The 23,279-nt window shown below is 34.4% G+C and overlaps 1 protein-coding gene and 3 long non-coding RNA genes across 4 annotated transcripts; 1 reads left to right on the plus strand and 3 right to left on the minus strand.

The window, feature by feature from the left end:
* Window positions 1–51: 51 nt before the first annotated feature.
* LOC145729721 (protein claret segregational-like) lies at window positions 52–21,938 on the minus strand. The gene is made up of 9 exons (XM_081980596.1): window positions 21,713–21,938; window positions 20,677–21,135; window positions 20,358–20,627; window positions 17,738–17,863; window positions 17,500–17,681; window positions 4,027–4,233; window positions 3,722–3,971; window positions 3,467–3,662; window positions 52–382 (listed from the first exon to the last, which is right to left on the minus strand). The coding sequence occupies exons 2-9, from the start codon at window positions 21,122–21,124 to the stop codon at window positions 229–231; spliced, it is 1,833 nt and encodes a 610-aa protein (XP_081836722.1). The 5' UTR covers window positions 21,125–21,135; window positions 21,713–21,938; the 3' UTR covers window positions 52–228.
* Window positions 13,229–15,460, minus strand: LOC145729731 (uncharacterized). Its single transcript, XR_014178457.1, has 2 exons — window positions 13,778–15,460; window positions 13,229–13,709 (listed from the first exon to the last, which is right to left on the minus strand). It is a non-coding gene; the product is annotated as an uncharacterized LOC145729731 (long non-coding RNA).
* LOC145729729 (uncharacterized) lies at window positions 15,835–17,390 on the plus strand. The gene is made up of 3 exons (XR_014178456.1): window positions 15,835–16,739; window positions 16,795–16,857; window positions 16,929–17,390. It is a non-coding gene; the product is annotated as an uncharacterized LOC145729729 (long non-coding RNA).
* Window positions 18,281–20,303, minus strand: LOC145729732 (uncharacterized). The gene is made up of 2 exons (XR_014178458.1): window positions 19,031–20,303; window positions 18,281–18,973 (listed from the first exon to the last, which is right to left on the minus strand). It is a non-coding gene; the product is annotated as an uncharacterized LOC145729732 (long non-coding RNA).
* Window positions 21,939–23,279: the final 1,341 nt, after the last annotated feature.

The following is a 23,279-nucleotide window of genomic DNA, read 5'->3' on the forward strand; positions in this document are numbered from 1 at the left end:
ATCTTACCAAACAATATGAGAACAGGACCGTAACACACTTAAAAGGTAAAATAAAGTAAACATTTATTTGATACTAGATTAGACAGATTATATTAAGTTTCTTAAAAAGTGTGTAATTTTTCACTACTGACTAAACAAAATAATAATATTACATATAATTCTTGGTAGCATAAACAAACAAATAATAAAATATTAAAAAACTGTGTAACAATAATGTCTCACAGGGAATCAGGCGTTTTTTTTTTCCTTCACTTTGGCGGCAAATCGAAGTGCGCTAAGAGATTCGCCGAAACATTCTTCGAACGGCGCTATGTTTACGATCATAAGGGTTTTTGAGTTTCCGGATAAGCTCGATTGTAATAACAATGTCAATTTTGAGTTTCTGAAATTAAAAAAAGCGACGACTCAGTTAGTTAAGACACACCAACACAGAAAATTCAGTTATGGTACTATAGCGGCTTAACTTTGAAACGTCACTTTGACAACAAAGATTTTTATATAAATTTAACCGGAAACCACGATTTATCTAAACTGACCCTTGCGCTGCGATTGTACCATCCGACCTTAGAAATTCGTTAGCTATTCATAGACGTAGAAAAATGTATACAGAATGTATCAAATCAGCAACCTACTTAAATTTGATTGATCGAAACGTTCAACTTTGACGCCCTCTAGCGGCCAAACGGATCAACCTTTCATGCAAAGTTGTCATGTTGTTGAAAAGCCTACTCCATTAGCTATCCATAGAAGTATAAAAGTCTAAACAGAGTGCATCAAGTTGTTGCAAAATTCCAAAGCTTTAAAAAGCTTTTTTTACCACCATTAAACCATTCTTAAGGGGATCGGTAAAGACTTTACGTTTTTCGACCGCGATGCTTGGCCTACGTGTAGAAAAATATATAAAAAACAGTGTTCGTTCTTTGTTTCTGTCGATAAAACTACGGCAGTGTTAACGCAGACATTACTGTTTAAGCGACGAGGCTCCTAGAGTGATATGGAACAAAGATGCAAGATTTCCGCTCCGTAATTCGAACAATTTTTTAGTCCTATCTTTTAACCCAAACTACGACTTTAATTTTTAACTTATTTGCGTGATTTTTTTTTTATTAAATAGCTAAAGGTTTGGAGAATGTGCGAAAGTTATTTTTGTCGCCAAAAAAGTTTTGCAGGTAGGAAAAATAGTGACTAAAAAATTATGGTAATTTTAGCATTTTGTTAAAATGCTTCTAAATATTTTAATTGGCGTATTATTAAAATTATATTGACTTTTGCACATTCTAGCAAGTGTCTTCTTTCATATTCTGTTTAAAAAACAGCAATATCTAGCCTAGTTTTTTTTTAATTTGGGTTAAAAGATTGTAATAAAATGCATTGAATCTCCCATAAGACGTTTTGCTTTACCGATGCCCTTAAGGTTTGGAATGGAGTTTACACGGTGGTCCAGCACAAAATGAAAAAACCGTAAAAACCATAATTCTGAAAAATTGATAGTATTGTACTGAAGTCGATGGGGGTAATTAATCTAGAATATTTTCAAAATGGTGACACTTCCAGTTATACCCTAGGTGTAGATACCAAATCGCTTATTTCAAATGAAACATCGAGTTTCTGAGATATTTACTGTTTTATTCAAAATTTGCCATAGGAAAACCATATTAATTTTTGGCATATCTGCAAACGGTTTTATCTTGATTTTTGTGTTTTGTCGTGTTAAACAAAGTTGGTTCTAAGATTGAATGCAGAAAAAAATTCACCTCAAAAAACGAAATTTAAAAAGTGAGACAAGATGAGTTTTTTTAATAAAACACCTTTATTTTTATAATTTCATCTTGTTTCCCGTCTAAACTTAGAGCAAGTTCATATGTTATGTTACTTATTTAAAAAACTGATACTTTAGAAGAAGATAGTTTGGCTTGAACATCACTAGAGTAGGTGGTGCATGTGTTTTACATTTTAAAGACTGCACATTTCACGTCGCGATGACGTAATTTGAGAAAGAAAAACATTGACCAACTGTCAAATTACGTTATCGTGATGTCAAAAACACCCTGAACGATGGGGAGGGTTAAAGTCAAGGACGGTAAACAGTACAGGAGTGCTTAATCCCATAAGCGCAATCTTGCCGGTATCGGCTCGGGCCGGTGACGATTTTTACGTCACCATGGGTCTCTCGCGTTTGCGCGATTGTTTTGCGCGATGCGCGATTGCAGTCGATCATTCACGAACATGATCTCGTACATAGCATCTCGGGCGAATATTTAGCGTATTGTGCACCCGAAGGCCCACTGTGACGTCAGAATTCATTCGCCGCCGGGAAACAAAATCGGCCGATCGAGCAATCCTGTACTGTTTAATATCCTTGGGTTAAAGTAACTTAGAGATACTGCACCGATAGGCATGCACAGCCTACTTTACCATTAATACTCATGACATGTTAGTGGGATAAAAAATCGTTTATTTGTGATTATTTCAGAAAGTATCAATTTTTTACAAAACATAATACAAACTTAATCTTCTTCCTTTTAAAGGAATAAGGGTTTTAAATTGCCAGAGGCCTTTAGGACCATTTTGAATCTGCCAGAGAATTATAAATGTTCTTGACAAGCTTCTAACAAGTGCCAGAAGCCTCTACAACTGTCTTGAACTCTTCCAGAACTGTTTAAAATTGCTAGAGGCCTCTAGCAGAATTTTTAAAGTCCTATAATAGACAGACATCTCTAAATGCAATTGAGAACCTTTTAAATAGTGACACAGGTCTCTACAACTGTCTTAAACTTTTCCAGAATTGTTTCAAATTGCTAGAGGTCTTTAGGAGTATTTTTAAAATTTCATAAACCGCTAAATGCTAATGAGACCCGTTTAAAAAGTAAAAGAGGGCTCTACAAGTGTTTTAAATCTTTCCAGAACTGTTTTAAATTACCAGAGGCCTATAGAACTATTTTCAATTTGCCAGAAACCCCTAAATGTTATTGACAAATTATATTTGAACGTTTACAAATATGCCATAAATTAAAATTCTTGTTTCAGCTATTGCAAAAATTTCAAATTTCGCATAACTATGTAAACATCTCAGAAACGAATAAAGATAGATATATAACGTTATAAAGAGACAATATATAGGATGTTTCTTTTAAAATCAGCGAGTTGGTATCTACTTCCGGTATAACCGGCCATTTTTAAGATATTTTAAATCAAGTTTTATTAAATGAACTGCTCCCATGGACTTCGGTATACGGTTGGGTGGTGGACCGCCCTGTAGTTATTTGCATACCCCGTTTTGAACACTGAAATCCTAATTTTAAAACGTGATGGGTATCATCAAATCTGTATTCTGATTCTGAAGTGATACTGATTTCAAACCTATTTTTTTTATATTAAACGATAACAAAACGTATGGACAGATTTCTGAGTCACAACTTTTAATAAAATTGAGTTTACCTTCAAGAAAAATATTAAATAAACTTACCTGTAAGGAATATTCCGTGACTTATTAAACAGTGCGCATATAACATCCCCCAATAAGGCCAAACTTTTCTTGATATTTTTAGTTTCGTAAAGTTTTTTCTCTGAAATAGCATTTTTCGGATTCGGACTTTCAGACCCGGCCAAATCCACTAAATTAATACTGCCCTCGTACGTCAAATTTTGTTCCTGATTCACTCCTAAAAATAAATTAAAAAATCTCCACACCACTGTTAACTTAGCGACCAAACAATTAAACCTTTTAAACATATTTTGGTTATCGCATGCGACTGACTACTATGCTCACTGAATATTCTAGCCACGGTAGCACGGCACAGATGCGCTTTTTTCATGTAAGACTCCAGCTCCGAAGCGGTTTCAACCGTTTGTTGGGTTAAATTATTCACTGTGGTCCCTCTGCCCTCATTAAAGCATATGTCTAACGTTTGACTACTGCTTAAATTCAGTAAATCTCGCGCGTTTTCATTATAAATGTGTACAAAGCTGACCTAACAAAAAAAAATCAGCTAGATTTTGTCCCTTGCTGGAAAATTGAATACGTACTTGTACAAAGTAGTCCCAGCCGGTTCTTTTTAGTTTTTCGATCCTTTCGAAGATTCGTAAAATTGTTCGGGGTATGACGCCTTGATGTGGCCCTTCACCTCCTTGCATGGTATATGTTTTGCCAGAGCCGGTCTGACCGTAGGCGAACACGCAAACATTGTAACCATCTAAGGCTGACTGGACTAGTTGTTCCAGATCATCGAAGATCTGTGCGTTAACAAAAAAAATATTAAAATAAGTTTTATTGCATAATAGTATGTATACTATTCAACAAGCTTTTTGCTAGCCATTAATCACTGAAAGTAAATTAAAACTTTAACACCCTGTATTTCATTAACAAAGAATTTTTGGAATATAGTTTATACAGGGTGTTACACATTCGATGCATTAGCATTGCTATCTCAGAAACTATAGTTGATAGAGATGTGTTAAATGGAGGCAAAGTTGCACATTTTATTGCTAAATAATTTGGTAAAACGCAACTAAAAACCAACTTTTATTACTAATAGCCCATTAGCTCCTAGCGTTACATTTATGTAACAAAAAAGTGGCGCCCTCGTGGTGCACATAGTTTAGGTGGTGAGGTAATTTTTCAGCGTTTTTAGGGTCAGTTTATGTCGGGAAGCGTTACCAATCAGATGTATTTTGTTTGTGCGACATTATTGCAAATTTCATCAAAATTGTGGTTCGTCAAAGTTTGAAACGGAGAAAACCGCTGCAAAATATGGACTTTGTTGACAAAGAGTAAGTATACATACAGTATTTTGAAAAATAATGGGAGTAGGAATTAGAAGGAATTAGTAGTATAGACAAATACATATATTCGGCTTACAAAAATGCCATTTTTTTTATGAAACGGGTGTAATGTTATAAACTTTAGTGTTACATATATGTAACACTAGGATGTAATGAATGCAATTGTTCACTTTTTGTTTCTTTATATTTTTTTTTGTTTCTGTTGCAATGGAATGTATAGTTTTTTCTTACAGAGGTCTTGCTAAAATTCTTGAAAGGGGGCTAACCGTTCAGGAGGCCATTAATATCGCTTTTGGAGAAGATGAGGCGATTAATAGCTCTGTAGAAGCAGTTTATATAGCGCCACCGGATCCAGCTGTACAAACAGATGAAGACTCCGGGGACGAGGACGAGGGCGGAGACTTTGACCATTTGAGCAGACGTCAGCTACTTGCTGATGCAGAAGTTAGAACAACTGGAGGAGATGTATTGGGAGAAGTTGAACCTACAGAACAGACTGAAGTGGACAATGGTGGTGTCTCAACGACAGATGGTATTCGTCCAATTGAACCTGCTCATATGTTATATCCCAAAGTGTCTGACCATCGAGATTGGATTTCCGGGGATTTCACGTATATCGAGAAAGAGTTTCCTAGTGCGGACTACTCGGTTTTTGAAAAGAAGTCGGTCGTTGACATATTTGAATTGTTCATAGATGATGAAATAATACTTTTCTTGGTAGAAGAGACAAACCAATATGCTCTTTTCAAAAACCTACCTGACCCTAAAGTGTCACTAGAAGAAATGAATTGTTTCCTTGCAATATTGATTCTTAGTGGTTACAATGAACTTCCAAGCAAGCGCATGTATTGGGAACAAAATCTAGATACCAGGAAGGAACTTGTATATAATGCAATTAGGCGAAACAGATTTGAACAAATTTTGAGGTTTCTGCACTTAGCTTCTAATGAAAAAATTGTCAGACTGATAAGCTTTGGAAAATAAGACCATTTGTAAACAAAGTAAAAGAAAGGTTCAGAAAATATTTTGTTCCTGAACAAGATTTAGCATTTGATGAAAGCATGATCAAGTATTATGGAAAACACAGATGTAAACAATTTCTAAGAGCGAAACCCATACGATTTGGATATAAGGTCTGGTGTCTAAATACCGTAATGGGGTATCTGATCGATTTTGAGATATACCAAGGAAGATCTGTTACCCCTGATATTGAATTTTGAAAAGGCTGCAGCACCTTTGGTAAAAATGGTTGAAGAACTACCTGATGATGTAAAACATTTTCCGTTTTCATTTTATTTCGACTTATTAACTTATTTACATCGTTCAGTTTGTTATCATATTTACGTCTGAAAGGATACGGAGGCACCGGCTCGATACGGGAAAACCGCTTACCCAGAGGCTGTCCTTTACTGGGCAAAAAGGTTTTACAGAAAAAAGAAAGAGGCTATTTTGAAAACATTATCAGTAGAACTGATGGTGTATTAGTAGCTAAATGGGTTGACAACTCAGTTGTCAGTCCATCATCTTCATCTTCACCTACGAACGTGGCCAATCAAGTTAGGTTTGACAGGCTAGATCATCTTATAGAAAAGATACCTGACAATAAACGAAGATGTTGTGCTGGAGAGACTTGCCTCAGCTCGACTCGCACTCAGTGCAGAAAATGTAATATAGGTCTCTGTATTGATTGTTTTTTTAAGTACCACACAACTAACTTTATAAATCATTATAAGATTCCAATTTGTTGCAGACTGAAATAAAATTATTTAAAGAGTATCTTTTATTTTTATTTGTATCCTTTTAGATCCTAGCGTTACATATAAGTAACATCTGATTCTAAGTAACCTAAAACTTGAAACTGACTGCATTTTGGCGAGCTCTGCCATTCTGACTATTTTTAACCATAAAATATTAAATAGAACTAAATAAAATAAAATAAAATAATCTGGGCACTAAAGGGTTCCACCAAATCAAACACACTACTCAACTATATTAAATCCTGAAACATCCTGTATATCTAAAATTACACATATTTTGGAACCATCTACAAAAACTTGTAAGTTTTGAGCACCAAATCTGGAATTTTGCGTAAACTTTTAAACTGTTTTTTTTTTTGCGATATTGTTTAGAGAATGAAGAAAAAATGTGGGATATGGATATAGTATACCTATTTGGGTTTTCAGGCTTACTTTTTAAACTAAAGGTAAGAATTCCTAATAAGGTCAGGATGCGTTCAGTCTATTTTATTTACAATAAACAGATAAGGTCTATCCCAGGGCTAGCGGCAGTGGCGTCATAATTGTCGTTCCTTGTCTATTAGTTGTGAACTGATCGAGACGGAATTTTGACGTCATTAACGTATGTTCTTTAACCAATCGTTAAAATTCGGCGTTGGCGCTGTCCCCAACGCCATTTAAAGCTAAATTCTCATAACCGCGCTTTGCGTCTTGCGTCTTGACAGGTGGCGCTTTTGCGGGACGAACTACAACGAACGGTTCCCACAAGAAACACCAGAGTGGAGGCGCTGATGGCAACGCTGGCAGCTGGGAAAAGTCAAAAGGATTCCAATTTCGAAATGTCAAGTGTTTCCGATGTAAACAAATGGGACATTTTCAAAACAAATGTCCACAATTGGCACAGTCGTTCAAAGGGAAATCGCAGGAAAATAAAAAGCAACCAAATGCTTTTAGTGTCTGTTTTCTAAATGGAAAATTTAACAACAGTGATTGGTACATTGACTCAGGGGCGAGTGTTCACTTAACTGCTCGAGGAGACTGGCTGGAGGAAGTTCTAATGGAACCAGAGCTTAGTAAGGTGGTAGTAGCCAACAAATCCAGAGCTCCTGTTGTATCAGTGGGTAATGTACATTTAACAACCCTTGTTAATGATATTGAACATGATGTAGTAGTCAAAAATGTTTTGCATGTGCCTGAATTGACAACAAATCTGTTATCTGTTAGTCAATTAATTAAGCAGGGTAACAAGGTTGTGTTTAATGAAAGTTGTTGTAAAATTTATAATAGAGTAGGTACTCTAGTTGCGAAAGCGGTTTTAACAGATAATGTTTACAAACTAGTGTTTAAAAAACTGTTTGCGCTTTAAATGTATCTGTAACACCAGATGTATGGCATAGACGCTTTGGACATTTAAATTATAAGGACTTGAAGGTTATGTCAGAAGGGATTGTAATAAATGGTTTTGAGTGTAAAAACAAATTTAACCCCAATGAAGTGTGTATCGTATGCTGTGAAGGAAAACAAGCTAGGCTTCAGTTTAAGCATCAGGGTAGCAGGGCAAACAAAGTGCTTGAACTTATTCATGCCGACTTATGTGGGCCTATGGAAGTGACATCTTTGGGTGGATCTAGATTTTTTCTACTTTTGGAGGATGATTATACAAAAATGGTGTTTATTTACTTCCTAAAAGAGAAAAGTGAAGCTCTAAAACATTAAAGAGGTGAAAAGATTAAAACTTTTAGGAGCGATAATGGTGGTGAATTTTGTAGTAATGCTTTTGAAACTTTTTTGAAGGATAACGGGATTGTACATCAGAAGTCCAACCTCTACACACCACAGCAAAATGGAGTATCAGAGCGAATGAATCGAACCATCGTCGAGAAGGCTCGATGTTTACTATTTGATGCTCATTTGGAGAAACATTTCTGGGCAGAGGCTGCAAATACAGCTGTGTACTTACGCAATAGATCAGTTGTTGCGGGGCTCAACAAGATGACACCATTTGAGATGTGGCACAACAGAAAACCAGATGTAAGTAATATTCGAATTTTTCCAACATTCCAAAAGAAAAGAGGTTGAAGTGGGACAAAAAATCATCACAGATGATATTGGTAGGATTTAGTGAGACAGTCAAAGGTTATAGAGTCTATGATCCTGTAACTAATAACATATCAACTAGTCGAGATGTTGTCATAGTTGAAAAAACATCACCATCATTAAATTTATTGCTTGATGATCAATCAGATGACGATCCAGTGGGGGATATGTCCCAGAATACTGAAAATAATGTGGAGTTTTCAGATAGTGAGACAGATTTTAGATCCATTGAAAATGATGATGATGATGAATACATCCCACCGAATTTGAACCAAGTGAATGAACCTTTTGAAGAACCTAGAAGATCAGAACGTCAAAGAAGGGCAACAAAGCTTGATGATTATGTGACATATATGTGCTCTGATTTTTCTTCAGGAGACGAACCAGAGGGTGTTCAAGAGGCTCTTTCAAGACCAGATGCTGATCAGTGGCGAAGAGCAATGCAGGAAGAGATGGAAAGTTTTTCAGAAAACGATGCTTGGGACTTAGTTGTTTTACCAGCAAATAAAAGTGCAGTGAGTAACAACTGGGTGTTTAAAGTAAAGAAAGACAGTGGGGGAGAGTTACTTATAGAGCTAGATTAGTGGCTAAGGGTTTTTCACAAAAACAGGGTATAGATTATAAGGAAACTTTCTCACCTGTTGTTAGGTATTCTACTTTAAGATTATTAATAGCACTGGCTGTTAAACTTGACTTAAAAATTTTGCATCTAGACGTAAAGACTGCATTCCTTAATGGTTTTTTGGAAGAGGAAGTGTATATGGTACAACCTGAAGGTTTTTGTGTGGCAGGCTCTGAAAACCAAGTTTGTAAATTAAAAAGGGCGATTTATGGCTTAAAGCAGTCCTCAAGAGCCTGGTACATGAGAGTTGATGAGGTTTTAACTGGACTAGGATATAAAAAATCGAGCTATGAACATTGTTTGTACACTTTTCAGGTAGATGGTTTACTTACTATTGTGGCACTGTATGTTGATGATTTTTTCATTTTCTCAAACAACAGTGAGTGCGTTAAACTTTTAAAAAAGCATTTAAATCATGAATTTAAAATTAAAGATATGGGAGAGGCCAAGCAATGTTTAGGTGTTCGAAAATAATATTACCGTCTAATGTAGGTTCTAATATTTGTGATAAGAACATACCATATCAAAAACTTATTGGAAGTCTAATGTATTTAGCGGTATTGACGCGACCGGACATAGCTTATAGTATCAGTTTGTTAAGCCAGTTTAACAATTGCTATAATGAGTTACATTGGAAATGTGTTAAACGGGTTCTTAGATACTTGAAAGGTACTAAGTCTTTGTCATTAAGATATTGTCAAGAAGGTTCGTTGCTGCACGGTTTTGCTGATGCTGATTGGGCCTCAGATAAGTGTGACAGAAGGTCGTATACGGGATTTGTGTTTATGCTAAGTGGGGGAGCTGTCACATGGGCAAGTTCTAAACAAGTTACTGTGGCTCTATCAAGTACTGAGGCAGAGTACATGGCTCTTGCTGAGGCAGCCAATGAGGGAATTTATTTAAAAAATCTCCTGAATGAGTTAATCGGTTTTAATGAAGTCATAACTATTTTTAATGATAACCAAGGTACTTAAAAGCTATCAGCAAACCCGGTGCATCATAAAAGGTCGAAGCACATAGACGTTCGACACCATTTTATTAGAGATACAGTTGGACAAGGTTTAATTTCTGTAAAACATGTCTCAACTGATGAGATGCTTGCAGATGTGCTCACCAAAGGGCTACCTAACTCTCTAAGCATAAGTTCTTAGTATCTAAGCTAGGATTATCATAAATTACGTGAAATAGTGGGGGTGTTAGAGTATTTGATTTCACTGTAATTTGATATTCTGTCTTCTGTCGTCTTAGTTAAGTTTTTTGACGTATGACCACTTTTGTCACTGTCAACTCTTTCATCATTTTGCCGTTAGTTAATAAAACAGTCTGTTCCTGAAACTCAACGGAGGTGGTTGTTTTCTTTTACCGCGTTTATCTCTAACATGGTTAAGCTACTAACTTAGCTACAATTTGGGTAGTTTGTAGTTGTATTCTAATTACTTTTTGAAATAAGTAGCTGTACCTTTTTGGCATTTGTATAAAACGCCAAATCAATTAGACATACAGCTACATCTGAAGTAACTTAAGTTAAGGTGGATTTATGTACGACGTTAAATTAAAGCCAGTTAATATACGCCTTATTATACTAAATCAAAGTAAGGTTTCTAGCTAGATTCAATTTATGCACGAACAAAAGTAACAGCTAAGAAAAAATACGCATGCGCCTCATGTATTTATTTTCTTCATCGGCGTTGTCAAATTGTGTTCTTCGTACTTAAATTGTAAAAAATAAAATGCTTCTGCGAACGTAATGTTTTAATAAAAATTTCAATTAAGAAATATTTAGGTTTATTTTAATCTCAGTAAAGTAAGTCCCCCTGTGATTTAGAAGTAGACATGCATTATTGACTTCATCCTTGTCTATTGTTCACTTTCAGAAAGGGTAAATATTTAAGTGAATGTGGCACATTGGCTGAAAAACGGTGGAACGTTCTGCGGAACCGTTTTTGCACCGAACTGAGAACAATAAGATGTGTGCCCTCAGGGTCCGGCTCTACTCCATCTCCCTGGCCCTACTTTCAGTCCATGAAGTTTTTACAACCATTTAGAAGGAGTAGAAAGTAAGGCATATTATTATACAATATGTCTAACAATTAGGTACTAATTCTTAAAATTGTAGAACAAAAGGGACATATGAAACTGTGAGTCCCCCTTTAAGTTCCCCTGATGACTGTCCTTGGAACACAATGTCTATTCTTACAGAAAAATCAAGTGTTGAATATCCATCAGATAGCGAGAGTCGACAAGATAGTGAGGAAAAAACTGAAGAAAGTAATTTCTGAATACCTATGGAGTATTTGTTTACCTCTGATCAAAAAACACACCGGCTTGTTCTTTTACTCAACAAATGTTTTAGATGGGAAAGAAACAAGAAAGAAAGAGGTTCCAGTTGTAACTAATACTGTCTTAACTGCAGCAGGACCAAGCAATACCCAATTAAAAAACCTGTCAGAACTAAGGACAAATAATGTTTTTAAGTCAAAAAAAAAGGAAAAGTACAGACAGCATATATTTGGCTGAGTTATCCAGAACTTTAAGCAGTGCAAAAAGTTATTTTGATGAAAAGAAAAATGTCCAAGGCAATCAAGATCTCAATTTTGGACTGTTAGTGGCCGATGCCTTAGCAAAAATTACTACCCCCAGAAAAAAGCATGCCCTGATGGCCAAAATTTTAGATTTGATAAGCGAATTTGACAGCAATGAAAATTGAAAAGGTTTCATTTGTGTTTAATTATTTCTATATATTTCTAAAATACTTCTATGTTTTAAAAGGAAATAAAATTTAATAAATGAAATGAGTTAAAAAATTATTTTAATCATAATAGCTATTTATGTAACCAGTTACGAAAAGATCGATTTTGTGTAACGAATGAATGTTTGTAGGGCGAGCGCAGCGAGGTCCTACAATTTGAATGAGACAAGAAGACATTTTCGAAACGTGTTGCATACATAATTTTTTCTAATTTTGACCAAAAAGCGGTAAAAACCATCTTTTTAAAGTGATTTAACACAAATATTCACTTTCATAGCACCTTGTATAAACAGTGACAACGACATGTTATGATGGATGTCGCCCATATGTTTCTACGGAAATGCATAAAAACAGGGAGTGATGAAATGAACTTTTCATAACTAGTGATACTAAAGTGATACTTTATGTAACTAGTTACATAAAGTAAAACGTTTTGTCACTCTAATCAGTTTTGAAAAGTGTCACTTTATATGCCAAAATTAGAAAAACATATTTTAATACCTTGAGACAAATTAAATCACACTTGAAACTTTTTACTAGACAATTTAAAATGTACAGGTTTGACGGAAGTATTCAGGAATAGTGCCTCTGGTGATGTAATCCAATTGCCATGGAACAGCTCCTTCAGGAGTCACAAAATAGTGTTTTAACACTTCTCTATTGTCTTGAGCTGCTCCTGCTGAATTATTGGATCCTACACGACCAACTGCTCTTACAGAATTATTATTTCTCCAGTTGCCAGGAATAACTTCACCATACTTATTTTCAGTATCTACATATCCCGTTGGGCAATACTTTCTCTCATTTATGGGTATATCTTCTTCACATTTTTGGATATAATTATGAAGCACAACCGTGCAAAGCACAATATTTTCAGATGTTTCTATAAGAGCATCAATTGGTCTATAGAATATTCTCCATCTCTGAGTAAGTATCCCAAAGGTATTTTCGATTACCCGTCTGGCTCGGGATAATCGGTAATTAAAAATTAACTTTTCAATACTTAAAAAGTTCCCAGGGATTACTCAGGCATTATATGAGTATGTAGGGGAAAGGCAGCATCAGCCACAAAGAAATGTGGAAGTACTTCATTTAAATTTGGCATGGGCTTTGGATTAGGTAGATTTAAATTATTATTAATAAGACGATGCCCAAAACCTGAATTTTTGAAAATTGCACCATCCGAGTTACTTCCTTCACCACCAACATCAACTACAGTAAACTTGTAAAAGCTATCACATGCATACCAAAAAACATTTATTTCTGCAAGTACAAGGAAGTCGCAGTCTTATTATATTATTGATTATATTCATGGAATTGTCTTATCAAATACCATTCGAGCTCAGATTTTGAACAGGATAATTTTTCCGCTTGTCTTCTCATACTTTCTTTATGGTACAAAACTCGACCTGTTTGGCAAAATGGCATTAAAACTAAACTGAAATGTTTCTTATAATTATAATATTTTGACGATGTTCCTGCTGGGCATTTTATTGCAACATGTTTACCATCAATGGCACCCACACAGTTAGGAATATTCCACCTGTTCCAAAGTCCTTTTTCTATGGCCTCCCAATCACTTTTAGAAGGCATAGGCAATACAATAGGCTGAAGTACCTCATAAATTACTACAACAGTTTCCTTGACTATCTGTGACATGGTTGCCCGACCAATTCGATATTTAAAGGCTACTTCTTGTTGCGAGGAGCCTTCAGCTAGATAGCTACAAACACAACATTAATTTGTAATTAAATTAGTTGTAGAAGTTTAGCATACTAGTATTCAACTTACTGCAAAGTTATTATTAGTCTCTGACCTGCAGATATTGGTGTTTTTGTAGTTTTTAATTTTGTAAGCCTAGGCTTCACCAACTTTAGTAAATATGCAAACATTTCAGGAGACATGCGGGAATAGTTATAGAAGTATTCACGATCTTGATTAATCATGGCTTTTACAAACTTGTTGTACCATCCCAACTCTTTCCTACATCTGTTTATAGGCCGCACTCCGTATCTACGTTGCCTTCTTCGTTTTTTAGTAATAGATATGCCTACTACTGCAGCAAGGAGAATCAATCCAAAATACACCTCTTCATCAATTTTTTAAATTTTTGCAAGAATTTAATGAATCAAAAAAATATACACACCAGGAACCAACATTTGTTAGGATTATGATGCTTCACAGACTGACAGAAGACAGCAATTTACATCATGAGTGATGACAAGTATGACAGTGATAGTTCCGAAAATCAACGAATTAAGCCGAACTTTAATAAAGTTGGTTTAACTTTAATTTAAAATTAATTTTAGTTTAGTGTAAATTGAAAGTATAAATGGGCTCGCTTGTAAGTTCACTTTCAGCTTTGATAAATTAATTTTAGTTTAAATGAAAGTTTAGTTTAATTGTTAATTGAGAGGTATAAAGCAGGCATAAATTCGGAATTACTTACTATTACAGTATTTTTTTAGAAAAGGCCTGGAAAAATTCTCCACAGACCAGCCCAGCAGTTAATTCTTAACCTGTGTGAATATTTTGAATTGGAAAAAACCAATGGAGGACCTTTAGAAGCTTTATCATCTATTCAGGAAGAAAATAAGAAATTTTAAGACCTTACATATTCTTACTGATGTATTTTTTTGATACTAGAAGGTTGCAGCTGCTTTGAAAATTTCCCGCAAAACTGTTTATTCGATTCGGAAAAAGCAAGCAAGTAATCTTATGATTTCCTCACCTAGAAAACGTAAATCGAGACGTTATCGACGGGCCAAGACCACTGATTTATCTGAAAGCATTAAAATGGATGTTCGAAATACATTATATGATATGTACAACAATAGTATGTTAATAATAGTAAAATATATCTAATTTTGTAAGAAACATCTATTAACATTTCATTGTTTCCAGAGACTGAGATTTTTGGGTTGCATTATAGATTTTTCATAAAAATTTCTTCATACATATTAATAATAAAGTCATAGAAAAAATAAAATAAGCGTGTAAAATGTTTTCCAGCGGGTTTAAAATAAAATAAGTGGATTGCAACCTGAAAATGAGTTATGAGATACTACAGCATCACTCAGAATGTCTTATTGAATTTTTAATTTGTTGTATTTATTTTAGAGAAACATGTAACCATCCAGAACCTAAATCAAGAGCTTAAAGTTAAAGAAATACTACATATTGGTGATACATCTCTGCGAATTTTGGTAAATAAATTAGGTTTCAAATTTAGATGAATTTCTATGATCCAAACGGAGACTTGTCGGGGGCAATACCATAAGAGCTCAGATTTAGCCGGATAATTTTTGTGCTTGTCTTAGAACACTTTTTTTTAGTGTAACTGCACGAGACCTGTTGTAACTAAATTACGAGAGCGTAGCTCGAGTGATTTTGCCAAACAGGTCGAGTTTTGTACCATAAAGAAAGTATGAGAAGACTAGCGGAAAAATTATCCTGTTCAAAATCTGAGCTCGAATGGTATTTGATAAGACAATTCCATGAATATAATCAATAATATAATAAGACTGTGACTTCCTTGTAATGGCAGAAATATATTTTTCTGGTTCTTTTGATTTTCTGCAGTAGAACTCTATCCGAAGCGAGCCATAACCAAAACGATACGAACAAAAATCAAAATTGGCAGAGCCAGCAAAAATCTCAACGTGAGACATTGCAACAATAGAAGTGTAGTGAAAATCCGTGGAAACGATGAAATCAACAGCAAAATTTATCCGATTTTTTTATCCGCTAGCAAACTCTCTTCCTTCCTTATTAGCCGATAGCAAACCGTGTTTTGATGACGTATACAGGGTGTCCCGCGAGGAAAGGGACAAAACTTCACTACGTGTTCTTTAGGTGAATTCGAGTCAAAAATGTTCTATGAACATGGGTCCGCAAATGCTTCCTTACCGAGATATGATTTTTTAAATTTAATAGTGATTTTGTGCCGAAAACTACAATGGCTCTCATCCACATCATTAAAAGGGCTAGACTATGCTTACAATGGGAAAATGGACACTTTGAACAATTATTATAAACAGTTATTTTCCAAGAGGTATTAATTTTTTTTGTAAAAAAATATTTTTGTGAGGTTATTGTACTTTTCAACACAATAAAACTATTAAACTTAAAAAAATCGTATCTTGGGAAGGAAGCATTTGCGGACCCATGTTCATAGAACATTTTCGACTCGAATTTACCGAAAGAACACGTAGTGAAATTTTGTCCCTTACCTCGCGGGACACCCTGTATATGGCATTTTTTGTACATGAGTGGAATTGTCGGGGGCAATACCACAAGAGCTCAGATTTAGCCGGATAATTTTTGTGCTTGTCTTAGAACACTTTCTTTTTGGTGTAACTGCACGAGACCTGTTGTAACTAAATCACGAGAGCGTAGCTCGAGTGATTTTGCCAAACAGGTCGAGTTTTGTACCATAAAGAAAGTATGAGAAGACAAGCGGAAAAATTATCCTGTTCAAAATCTGAGCTCGAATGGTATTTGATAAGACAATTCCATGAATATAATCAATAATATAACAAGACTGCGACTTCCTTGTACTGGCAGAAATACATTTTTCTGGTTCTTTTGATTTTCTGCAGTAGAACTCTATCCGAAGCGAGCCATAACCAAAACAAAACAAACATCAAAATTGACAGTGCCAGCAAAAACCTCAAGGTGAGACATTTTAACACAAAATTTTAAACGTGACGAAGCTTTAGACACAGCCTTTTCTATAATATGAAACCAACAGGTTTGTTGACGAAAACTTGATTTAATTCATATTATAATATATAAAGTTTTTTTAGCTCTAAAACTAGAGACAGAGACAAACGATTTTCACTTTGATTGTGAACGAACGGTGACTGAACGTACGTACATTCAAAGTTTTTGATCTACTTCAAGATATGCGTGTTTTTTAACCTGCTTGACGTCATTTCAGATTTTTTTCCGAAATTTTGACTATATCATGGAATTATACTTAATGATTTGGCAAACTCCGGTACGGTGTTACTGCGGCAGATTTGTGAAGATAATAGGTATATCAGTAATTAAGAAGACGTAACTGGATGTACACATTCAAGAAATACCGCATATCGCATGTTTGATATCGCTTAATGCATCTTTGGTGTGCGACCGCCTTTAGGTCGACAGTGAATAATAATTAATGGCCGCATTCATAAGAACACATCAATTAGCAATCGCTATTACTACAATTATCTTATGAATGCACTGAAATAAATCTTGTGACCATCGAATTTAAAATTCCAATTTTTTTATTGCTAATCGATTTGTTCTTATGAATGTGGCCATTATTCCCCCTCATTCTGATGTTATATAACCCTCATTTAGCTTCTGTCAACACGTTATTGAATATTAGTACATTATAAAACCTTCATCATCATCATCATCATTTTTAAAACCTTACCATTTCGAAACAAGTCAACCGATTTTAATGCGGTTTGGCAAACAACGTGAATAAAATAATAAAGATATAAAAAAGCAAAACTTACATTTTCTTGTGAACTGGACGGGCCAAAAACCTTATCAAAACGGAACTTGCTTTGCCCGTCCTGACTTTTATTCTTTCTCCGAAGCACCAAACTGTTTTCTTCGGGAAAGCTTATGGAACATTCCAATTTATTTTCTTCGTTTGTCAGCCTGGGCCGCACCCTACAGAATACTCTAATATTCCCTGTAATATAGAACTCAATGTAGCATTAAAAACTTGAAATATCAAACAAAAAGAACCTTTCAAATCCTGGATCACATTATGCCAGATTCGTCTTTCAGACTCGAACCAGATGAGTTCTTGCTTCAAACCAGTATTCTGATCTTCTAAGGCTTTGTTTTTCTTTAAAGGCTCACTCAGTTGGTCTGTATGTAAAAAAACAGTTATTGCCCACAGAGCTGAAATAAGTAATCGCCGAAACTACTTTAAGTAATAAGTAGTAAGTAGCCATAATTTCAAATCTACTTGAAGTATTAAGTAAAAGTATTAAACAAATATACTTTTAAGTAATAAGTAAAGTACTTAAATTGAAACATTTGTAGTACAAGTAATAAATAAACTATACTTGAAGTACTTTGAGACATAAGTTTAATTTATCACTACTTAAGTAGTCTCAGTAGTACTTAACTACTTATAAATTAAAAAGAAGTTTATAAGTTCTTTGAAAACATACTACACACACATACAGCACTGTCTGTTTGTTAAAATTTAGTTAAAATCTTTAACAAAAAATTAAAAAAGGGGTTAAAACAGTTTTGAGAACAAATTAAAAATTAAAATGATATATTTTTAATTTTTAATTTTCAATTTTCAATTTTCAATTTTCAATAGTCAAAAGTCAAGTACAAATTGTAAAAGCAGGCATGTTACTTAATCCAACCTAAAAACTGTCATGTGACCAGAAAAAAATTAATTTCAATGGTGTATTTCATCAAGATTTATCATTATCTCAATACCAGGGGACTTATAACTAAATTTTTTACCTAAACAAGTTTATACAATTTTAAGCAATCAAACAAAATGACAATGTGAAAACAACAACTTTGTGGCTAAACAAGAAAATGTCAAAAATACAATTTTAGTTGGTTTTTGCAAAATAGGTATATGTATGATGGTTTTACACTAACAGCCAATATTATTGTAAAACAGTGTGACCTGGCCAAAGTACTGACTACTATATTAATCCTGAACTTGAAAAAAGTGTAAGAAGTGTAAGAGCTGGAGTTAATAGTTAGTTTATGTATTTATATCTACCCAATTATGAAGACTTGTTGTCACTCTACTGAAAAAAACATGTAGGACATGGTTTTATAGCCAGGTCAACTATGGTTTATGTTCCATGATTTTTCACTTATCAACACTTCAAATGTGTTCAAAGTTTTACCTACGTGCTGAAGATGATTTATTGATGGTTTTTATCAAACTTTTTCAAGTTAGAATCTACGTTGAAACCAGTGTTTTCTTAAAGGACTTAGCTACAAAGTAAACAAGTTGGGTAAAGACATTGAATGAGGTTATGTATTTATACTTACCAGATTTTTGGGCTGTGGCTACTGATAAAGTATTTTTATCACGATTTCATTTTATTTTCTTTGCATTATGTGGGTAGTAACTCAAAATTATTACTAAATAAACTTGTTTTGAAAGTTTTGATTACAGAATGACTGACAGCGATTTGTTATGATTTTGAAAGGTTGGTAACACGACCGGATATAAACTTTCCTTGACGACCGCTTGGCGCGAAATTTAAAATTTATGACTTTTAAAGGCTTTTTGCGTCTTAATGGTCATACCTACGGTATTGAAAAAATTACCAGTGGATAGCCGAAAATGTGCTCTACAACTTTTATTTAAAGCGTTTTTCCATTAAATCAACCGTACAGGCGCAAAAAAATCAAAACCGTTGTCCCATGTTAATCTCCTATGTCCAGGGTGCTCTTGGACACCTGGTATACAGGGTGTCCCACGACGAAAGACATCGATTGATATTGGAAAAAGTATAAATAGGAGAGTTTTGAAAATTTGGCAGGATACTGATGTGGGCATGCCCAATCTAAAAATATTTTCAAGATGGTTGCACTTCCGTTTATACCGGAAGTCGATCACAACTTTCTTATTTTAAATAGAACACCCTATATATTAATACATATTTGGATTCCTCACAAAATTCTGACCAACTTTTGTGTACAATGCCCTATGCCTATCTTTAGCCGTTTTCGAAATATTTGATGTTTTTCCAAAAAAGTGACAGTTGCAACGCTCAACATATTTTTGTACTCTGTCAAAACCGTATTTCATTTGGCAATGAAACTTTGGGTTATTGTAAGTAAAGCATCGTTTTATTAAACTGAGGGTGCGTAATCCCTCATTTGTATACAGGGTCGTCAAAAAAAATCATAAACTTGCCACTAAAAAAAATTAAAAATCTCAAGTTTTTTAAATAGAAACCCACATTTTTTATGACGGAATCATTTAGAGCATTAAAAATTACCATACGTTTCAATTTACTTGCCTATATCTAAATCCAACCCATTTTGTTTTATTTGAGAAAAAACATTTTTATATTATGCTGCACGGTTGGGATTATCTGGTACTCTAGTTGACCATGCTTTTGACACACGGTGATATTGGAGACTGCAGGGCATGTCGTCGTGGGACACCCTGTATGTATGATGGTTTTACACTAACAGCCAATATTATTGTAAAACAGTGTGACCTGGCCAAAGTACTGACTACTATATTAATCCTGAACTTGAAAAAATGTTTAGTGCTCTGGTATAACAAAAAAAGTAGACAGAAAATCAATACTTAAATCATACAAATTATGATAAAATATTTAGTAGAAAAGTGTAATCTTACCATTCAAACTGTGTATTTTTCCGCAGAACTCTTTGGAGTCTTTTAATAGTTTTTCATTTTCAGTTTGCAATTGTTGTTTCCAATGCAAAACATCAGTTAAGTCTGCCTCCAAACCCTGGTTTGTACTTATTAAATGCCTGTTTTTCTCTTCTATGCTTTGGATTGTGCTGGTTTGAGTCTCTAATTTTTGGTAAAGGTTTTGGTGGTCTCGAGTCAAACGTTTCACTTCAGCTGTCAATTCAGTATTGCCTGCTCTCAATTCTTGAATTTCTGGAAAACAAAGCCTAAAACTTGAGTTGCAATGATTACCTAAACATACCTAAAACATCTTCTTTCATAGTTTTCAGTGCATTTTGGCTAATTTGGTACTTTTCATTCAACTGATTAAATCTCGCCTTATAGTCCGAATCAGGGATTTTTTTAAACACCTTGGGTTTAGTGGCTCCATCTTCAGATTGACTATCCAAAGGGCGTTTTGTACCCACTGGTGGCTTGGTGGTTTTAAGGGTGGCTGTTGGGATGGCTGGGGCTGTTTTGATGGGTGCAGCCCTAGCTCTCAAATTAAGTTTGTTGACCTTAGGTAAATTATTTAATGGCTGCTTTTCTGTGACAGTCGTTAAATCCGTGACAGAGCGCGAACGTCTTAAAGGGGCTCTCATAATTGCATTTTGATTTGTGTTGGAAGCTGGAGCTGCCTGAGCTTCGGATAATAAAACTCTATTCTCAGGCTTTAAGTTTGCTAACTTGGGCAATTTAGACTTTTGCATGTTAATTAATTCTGAAAGTTTTTTAAGGAAAAAAACTACTTAACAAACTATAATGGGGTTTGGTTAACAAACAATACTTAGGGTCTTGTGAACAATAACTAACCACGAATTTACTACGACGAGATGCTTTGTCCGCTGTTGCCATCTAAGTGATCAGTCACTTGGTTAGCATAGGTTCACGTTCACCTAGCATTTTTTTTTAATAATATTTAAAAAATAACCATTACAGCATAACCATGTTTTTGATTACTCTATGTGATCGGCCACTAGGTTAGCATAGGTTCACATATTCTCATATTCATTCTTTTTTCAAAACACTTCTACAATTTTTAAGAAGGATGTAATATTTGATTTCAGACTACGCGTGCGATTTGGCAACAGCGCAGACGAACTTTCCCAATCAGCTGATCAAATTCCACAAAATGCTTGTAAAATCATCGATTTTTTGAACGATTTTGTGACAAAAATTGTGGATCGTTCGCATTTTTTCTTTTTTATCTGTACTATATAAGACGTAACCTAACCCCCAAAAAAAAAATTGACTCAAAATTCGTGGTTAGCTATTCTTCACAAAACCCCAATACTTACAATATGAGGATAAAAAAACCCAAAATAACAATTATTACAATAAATAAAACTTGCACCACACACAACAGTTATCAACAAACCACAACGAAACAAGGAAACAACTTAACAAGCCGGATTCCAGCAAGCCGGAGCCGAAGTAGTGGCGTCGGACTTATTTTTTTCTTCACTTAAAATGTGTTAAATAAACATTGTGAGCAGTTACTTCGTTTTTTCACTATCCACAGGACATTTTAGAACAACATATTTGCAAACCTTTAAAATTTCAAGCATTCTCCTTTTATATCTATAATTCCACATACAGGGTGGCGCAATAGTGTGACAAAGTCCCATATTGTTGTTGGGTTTGATTTTTCTAAAAAAACCTTTATGTAAAAGTTGATCAGAATCATTTGGTCTACAACATAAAAATACTTTCGACTATACAGGGTGTTGCGTAAGTTAGGATCAAATGTTTTTTGTTTTTTTTAATCAAACACCCTGTATATTTTTGCATATTTGGATTCTTCGTAAAATTCTACATCCGAATCAGTTTTCATCATTGCATAAAATGGCGGCGTTGCCAACTTGTTTAACAAAACAATCAAATTAGGGGCAAAACATTAATCTTTGTTATCGGCAATAATTGTCTAATGATTCGTAATAAAGTAATGAAAATTGGCCTAAAGGAAGTCAAAACTGTAAGCAAAAGCTCAAATAGGCATAGGAAACATTGCGCCATACAAGGTGTTTTGTACAGAGCGTCCAAATTAGGAAATTTTAAAATCGGTTAATTCGATTTTTTTAAATGGAACACCCTGTATTTAAGGGTTGCATATTATTCTCCTGTCAATTCTCTTTAATTTTCATTAATATGTCTCTATACCTATCGTCACTTGTTTGAGAGCTTTTTTAATTTTACTAAATTATTGCCCAAAAAACGCGTAAAAATAAATTAATAAATTTAAATATTACTTTCGAAGTTGGCCATGATCACGTTACATGATTTATCACGTTACAAAATGTGGCATAAAGACGAGCTAACATACTTACGTATTTATTCATTATGACAAATTATTTGCAAATAATTAATTTAAATTATTGATCTTTGAAAAATATGGTAAATTAAATTGTATTTAAAATTTTTGAATATGACACTATGCATTTAGCTATCCTAAAGTGTTGAGAATTTAATTTTGGTCAATTTAACAAGTAAAGGGTCATTACTCCTTTCCTTTACATTTGGCTTGTGTGCAACATTGCAAAATAAAATATGCTAGGTCTATTGAAAATTTTTAATTTCACGAATGCAAAGTTCAAGACGTTTCTCAAAAGAACGATTTAAATTACGACACATTTCAACAGTTATACTGCGAAAACAGTTTTGTATTCGTATCTTCATATCTTCTCTTGTTGTCGGTGATATTCTGTATACTTGATCTTTAACAAATCCCCATACAGAAAAGTCCATTTTTGTCAAATCCAGATACACTTCTCCGGTTACTCTTTGCTCAAAAAAGTAAGGACCGATTACATTATCGCCGATAACTCCACCCCAAACATTTAAAGACCATCGGTTTTGAGTACTATA

This window comes from Ips typographus, linkage group LG5, assembly GCF_016097725.1.
Source record: "Ips typographus isolate SLU linkage group LG5, UJ_Ityp_2.0, whole genome shotgun sequence".
In the NCBI taxonomy this organism is placed as follows: Eukaryota; Metazoa; Arthropoda; class Insecta; order Coleoptera; family Curculionidae; genus Ips; species Ips typographus.

What these genes read in the sequence shown, in the direction of transcription:
- LOC145729721 (XM_081980596.1), bottom strand. Translation starts at nt 21,124, where the DNA reads ATGCAAAAGTCTAAATTGCCCAAGTTAGCAAACTTAAAGCCTGAGAAT. An exon ending in TATGAAAGAAGATGTTTTAG is followed by an intron (nt 20,628 to 20,676) that starts GTATGTTTAGGT and finishes TTTGTTTTCCAG; the next exon opens with AAATTCAAGAATTGAGAGCA. An exon ending in GCTGGGACTACTTTGTACAA is followed by an intron (nt 3,972 to 4,026) that starts GTACGTATTCAA and finishes TTTTTTTGTTAG; the next exon opens with GTCAGCTTTGTACACATTTA.